This window comes from Neodiprion lecontei, chromosome 4 (genome assembly GCF_021901455.1).
Source record: "Neodiprion lecontei isolate iyNeoLeco1 chromosome 4, iyNeoLeco1.1, whole genome shotgun sequence".
Taxonomy (NCBI): Eukaryota; Metazoa; Arthropoda; class Insecta; order Hymenoptera; family Diprionidae; genus Neodiprion; species Neodiprion lecontei.
Window position 1 is genome coordinate 22,667,533 of NC_060263.1, and position 6,325 is coordinate 22,673,857.

Below are 6,325 nucleotides of genomic sequence, written 5' to 3' on the forward strand. Positions count from 1 at the left end.
GTCCACAGCTGCCGGTTGAAGAAATATATTTCCGAGTGAACTATTCTGGGCAGTCGCCAAACGATTTCAGAAAAAAAGATGAAATATACACGATTTATATTATACACAGACGAAATTTGTGCGATTGGCACACTCGTTCGATATGAATTCATCGAACATGACAAGTTCCATTATAGTTTCACAACCGTGAAAATAACCAGTGTTGGCCTATTTTCCGAAGCATCGTCAGTTACTCCAGTTCATTTTTATACTGTTTAGAATCTTTATGAATAGTGTCCGAATAGCTGGTCTTCCCACTAGTTCGAAAAAATAGAAAGAAATGGCAAACGTTGCGCTTCTCGTTATACGCTGCTGAATAGCGTTATCAAGAAACTTTGCACAAGTTTTTTGATCCCATGTAATTTGCGAGTTTCATCACATCCGGGATATGCCAAGAAATTTTTTTCACGATACAAACTACCGTAACAGGCTTGCTACAAAATTTAATCATACCATAAGCTGAGAGTGCATAATTCACTCTTAAACAATAAGTTGACGGGATGAATTTACCGAAATTCCCATAATCAAAGAATTAAAAATAAATTTTCCCTCGGTACTAGATTAAATACTAAACTTTTCAATCACGCCTTCCGATAGCTCGTAAGAAGGGTTTCAGTTTCAAGCTATTCTTTTCAAGGGTCCTGTCGATTATTCGATACAAAATAATTTATAATTTTCAAGCCAACTGAGGCACCGCTTTCTTAAAAGTTTTGTAATTTTAAAGATGATCTTTCGTATGTTTTCAGATTTTCGCAAGTGGCCTGAAAATTCGAAGTTCAAGGATTTGCAACTTGGGAACGGTGAGTGACATCGAGAGAAAACATAAGTACGGGTGATTGTATTTAGGTGTACAACCGCATTACACAACCATATACCAAAGTTACAACAAAGTTGAAAATGGTGAGGCGCGAGGGTCGTTGAACTAAGCCGAATCAAGGCATAATCGTGTTTCGAAAAGTCGACTCCTTCAGAGGTAATGCAATTAAAATAAATATCATAAAACAAGTGACTTTCGTTCCACTAAGAGAAATTTTTAGTTCCGGTTACCGTTCAGTCCTTAGCTATTTTAATTTTTTTACCACAATCGAAAAATATAGTTCTAGATACAAAATGAAAATTAGTTTTTTCGCTGTTACCAGAAAATCTAGTATCTGTTACTATTCGTTCCCATTACGATCACTGTTACTATATTTTTGCATAATTGTTGCGAAAATTTAATGCTTGTGCAAGAATAAATTGACTTTAAGGCCTTGTTTAACTAAAAAAGTACGGTAAACCTCAGAAACTGATTTTGCGTTGCAATTACCAAAAAAGGATCGACGATAGCGCAAAATGGTTACGCGTACGTCGTTTTTCGTAATTTAAACAATATTCAAACAGTTTTTTTTAACGATACCTGTTTTACTGAATTTCTCCAGTTACCATAACAAATGAAATTTTTCTCAGTGCGAAGAGTGATCGAATCGTTAAGTTTCTGTTACATATACGTATAACTTCACCATCCATCACAGTATCATCTCTGCCCCAACATATTCCCTACATGGCGAAAAAATCCAATTTGGTTATAAATTGGCATCCCCCAACTCACGGATAACGCTAAATTTCTATAAGAAAAAAGGTTGACGGTGAGGGTTGACTTCTTCACAGAATTCGCCTTTAGCGCGCGAAAATGCTTATGAAAATCGAAATATTTTTCAATTCAAGCCCAACTTGTAATCTCTCGATATCCTTTCACTCTCCGGGCACACGTTCGCGCTCGTTGTATCCATGCAACGTATTCGTATCCATACCTTGAGCAGCAGCTTTTCGTCGGATGCTTTTATTGGCTCCAGAAACTCGTGCGCTTTGGGACCTCGTGGCGGGTCTGCGCCTCCTCGTGGGTGTGCTATTCTCAGGAGTTCCAGCACCATTGCCACCACCACCACCACCACCACCACCACCACCACCACCACCACCACCACCACCACCACCACTACTAACGTTTCCCTCCTTAACCCCCGACGGAGGAATCGCGCCCAGTATTTGTTCCATCGTCGAGAAGCCGGGTGCACAGATCGAAGCCGACCGGCCTTTTTTCTGGATCACGTCGTCGGCCATGGCCAATTCGATAGTATCCGTTTAGATATCCGGTAGTACTTTCAGCTGACGTCTAACGCCCCGAGCTTCTTGCTGCCAAGCTCTATTGGACGATTTATAGTACGGCCGTTGCGATTACGCGTGATTTATGTCTTTTTGTTCTTTAACTTAACCACGTGTATTTATACGCCGAGTATCGCGGTAAACAGCGTCGTTTTATACTTTCGAGTTTACAGTTCACGGGGACTTAAAATTTTTCATATCCTTCTTTCAATCACCTGTTTCGGAGAGAATGGTTTCTTTTTTACTCGCCGACTTGTTTTTACGCGAACAGATTTTTATCGAGGATCGATGCCGAAGATCTATCGGATGCACAGCCCGGTAGACGCGTGAGTTTAAACAAAAGAATCGCGAAAAATAGATTGAGAACGTGTTGCTGAGGTAAGATCCGCGTTGAATTGTCTCAACGCGACGGTTGCTTTATGTGGAGAAATAAAAGAAAAATATGCGACAGACGCGCGTGGGAAGAGCCGATATTTACCGCGGTCTACCTTTCGTTCGATGAAAGGACCGTAAACCTAATTTCTATAAATCACGGCTCGAGTTGTTTGGAAATTAATTATCCCTAAATTGTCCAAACTCGAATATTTACTCGGCTCTTCAATCGACCGAATAACACGTGTGGAAGTCGTCTGGGTTGGCCCTGTTACAAAAAGGTTGTCGGACGGGCGCTGGTCGGGCAATTCTACTGTGAAATTTTCTAACCGGATGCCGTCCGGGAGTCGGTTGAGCAATTATTTTTCTAAAGTTCCTATAGCCGGATGCTGGCCGGGAGCTGGTTGGGAATAATTTTTTCTTAAATTATAAACGGGGTCTGGACAAGTGTTGCCTTGTCAAAAATGGTGTTGTGATTTTAGTAAATCAGCATTAATTGTTAACGTCTTTACATGCATTTTTTCATCTATTATCAGCAACTAATTTTCTCAACTTATGCTGTTTTAATAATGCATAAGTGGGTTTTAAAAATCAAATATTATAGATTCTTGAAGTAAACGAATTGCAACTTGTTGGTAACCAGATCGAAAGTCAGAATTGTTTTACGGTAATGGTTGTAGTGGGTATAAATTTGTCCAAACAGACCTCTTACGTACCTATTTTTGTATAAACAAATATTTTTGATTATCAGACTCAATCTTGCTTTCGATTTTCTACGAGAGAATTTGGTTTTTCATTGTCTGAAAACTCCGAGTATGTTACCAGAAGTAGTTGCGACTGAGATTTCAAAATCAGCATACTTGAGTCACATTTTTATATTGAGAGAGCTCTTAAGATGCATGTTGGGATCTGGTCGAGTACTGTTCAGACAAGCCTGACGATATTCTGGGTAGGATCCGACCGTAATCTTCGACCAGCAGCCGACTAAAAGCCGGGCTTTCAATATCCACACATAAATAACTTATATAAAATCTAAACAGATTGCATGTAATGAACTACTGCGTTATTTTTAAATGTTTTCGCTTATCTAACATCCATGCCCCATTCATTCGAACAATCTAGAAAATTTAGTAAAATTGAAAAAGCCGTACAACTTTGGGTGACAACGTCAACTGCTTCGTCGTCAGATCGTTAATCACCAAACTATTCTGTTCAAAAATTGGGGTTCACATTTTTTTATTTTTTTTTTTTTCAATCCGCTTAGTGGATTTAAACCACATTTTTTTTTATTTTTACGTTCCGGCGTTTCTTGACTGGACTGTACTCCTGATACATCTTCAAGGAGATGTCAGAACTTCAAATTTTACGGAGGAATTCAACAAAGCATATTTTACCTTATTTCTTCTTGTGTGCGATAAAATCGTTTGAAACTTTGGGAAATGATACAGCGTATGACAGCGCTCGTGTGGTTGTTAAGTAAAGTTCAAACAGTCGATGAAAATATAAAAAAAACGTATTAGATTCGGCTATAGAGTAGCGTACCATAAACCCAAAGCGTGCACGGAGAGTTATCCGCAAGTATATTTATAGTATATCCCTCGCGATTTGCCACTGTTGAAGAATTCATCGTTCCTTGAAGTTTGAAACGATTTTTTCACACGAGGGAAGAGAAAAGTGTAAAATACATTCTGCTTATTCGGTCATCGCACATCGCATCTCCTTAATAAAAGAGAATATTCTAGCACAGAATCTCTTCTCGATCGTGACATTTCACTATTTCTCTAACCGTTGGTTTATATTACTTCGAGACGTATATTTTCTTAGAGTAAGAAACGAAAAAGAAAACCAGACAGCCATTGAAATGGATGATCTGGCAATATCTCGGACCAAAATATAACCGATAAACAATGGAAAATAACGAAATTTCAGCTTCCGAAAAAACGTTGGATATGAAATGAGTGTGTGTAAAAGGTTTCAGGTCACGAACACGAGGTTTGAAACAGTATTTCCGAGGAAGACGCGTTCGCAGCATTACAAGTGAGCATTTGTTTAAGCGTGCTGCTCCGAGAATACTGCTCCAGCATCGTTATTATTTGAAATTTGAACAGATTACTTTCGAAACATGTTTTCAACAATAGCGGGAAGTTTGGATTCTAATTATACGCGATGTGTATTAAACGTAAATATAAAAAAAAAAAATTAAAAAAAAAAAAAACCGGTTTTCTTGACTTCTTGAAGTTGAAGCTTCAAACAAGTAGTATATCTTTCATTCGTGATGTATGTATTACTCTCGACTATCAGCCAAACAAAATTTATCGCGAGTATAATTTATGGTTAAATACGAATATTATAAACAATTTTCGACCCATAATCCGATGGAAATAATTTATTCATTTACACAAACGTGATGGTGATACCATCGCAATCTGGATCATAACTTTCGGATCAACGTACTGTGCTGTTTATTTTTTCTTAATCCGAGGTTTATTTTTAATGCCAGACAGATTTCTTACGGCACAGATCGAGCTGGAAAATAGAATTCTCGTGCCAATTTATTATTCACCCCTGAAAACCCTCTCGGTTGACTCGAAACTCGAACGATCAACCATACTTTTCTAATTCTAATCGTAATAAATGATCGGCACTCGACCGGAACGTTTAATCAAATAACAGTTTCATCCGATTTAGGATGTCTGAATAATCGTCCAATTACAGTTGAAGAGAAATTCAATAGCTCGCCAGCTTTTACAATAATCAAACCCCGAAGCTTTCGCGGCAACGCGTGTTCATGCGGAGTAAACATGTAAATGTTTACTCGGTTGTAAGATTCGACAAAGAAAAAAATCACCCGCCGAATATCTCCAAGATTTCAGTCACCCTGAACAACAACCGCAAGGTCAAAGAACTTTGGGTGAAATTCGCCTTTAAACAGTTAGCCAAAATTCATTGCCGACAAGCTTACATTAGGCAATGCTCGAATCTACACCATCGCTTTTCTCACGACCGTGCACATGTGACGACAGTCATTCCTTCGAAATTCTGCATTGAGCAACAAGCGTCACTTTCGAAAACCGCGGCACTCGACCCAACGTCCGTGCCGTGAGCGAAGGAAGGGCGAAGTCTCCGCAAGCTCGGTTAATCTTCACATCTTCATCGCGAGCTTATCGTTGTTAGTACGGTAAACTTTGTAATCGGACGTGAATTCGTTACCCCGCGAAGCCGGCCGCGTTACGTTTCGCAACACACTGAACGGGCGGCGCAAGCCGAGATACGCGGGCGTCGGGACGCCGGGCGTCGTGTTCCCTCGGCGCACTTCGCCAGCCCCTGGCAATCGGCCAGCCACACACATATATTGACACGACGCGACGCTGTGCCTCGGCCACCGACACTCCGTTGGTATTTCCAGGCTGAATGACGGTTTAGGGAGTGCATCTGTACTTACTTTCGGTCTGACGGAACGTAACGAGACCGAGTGTCGTGATAGAGGGCGGCTAGAAATACATCACGAGGAGGGACGCGAGCTTTTTCCTTACTTCCAAGACGCGTCGCGTCCCGGTGGACGCGCATATTATTCACTTCAATTTCTCGTTCCGACGAGGAGGCATCCGCTCGATTCGTCATCGGCTCAGTATCGTTCGAGACGATTTCCTGATCTCCGAAATCACACTGAAATCATGATCGCAAAATAAAATTATATAATCCCTGCCGTGATCTGCGCTGTAAAATTTAAGTAATCACTAAACATCGCGATCATGGTCTCTCATTTTCTTTTTTT

At 40.2% G+C, this 6,325-nt stretch overlaps 1 protein-coding gene across 4 annotated transcripts in view; it reads right to left on the reverse strand.

Annotated features, from left to right (window-relative positions):
* The window catches only part of LOC107218368 (GTP-binding protein RAD), a 50,020-nt gene extending 44,240 nt beyond the window's left edge, over positions 1-5,780 (reverse strand). For 2 of the 4 annotated variants that reach the window (XM_046737415.1, XM_046737418.1), the window contains exons 1-2: positions 5,513-5,780; positions 1,830-2,393 (exon numbers count right to left, since the gene is read on the reverse strand). In XM_046737415.1, the coding sequence (XP_046593371.1) occupies positions 1,830-2,136 (307 nt within the window). In that variant the 5' untranslated portion in view covers positions 2,137-2,393; positions 5,513-5,780. Of the gene's footprint in view, positions 1-1,829; positions 2,394-3,266; positions 3,662-5,512 lie in introns of those variants that run through there. The other 2 variants (XM_046737417.1, XM_046737416.1) reach the window with 2 other exon arrangements.
* Positions 5,781-6,325: the final 545 nt, after the last annotated feature.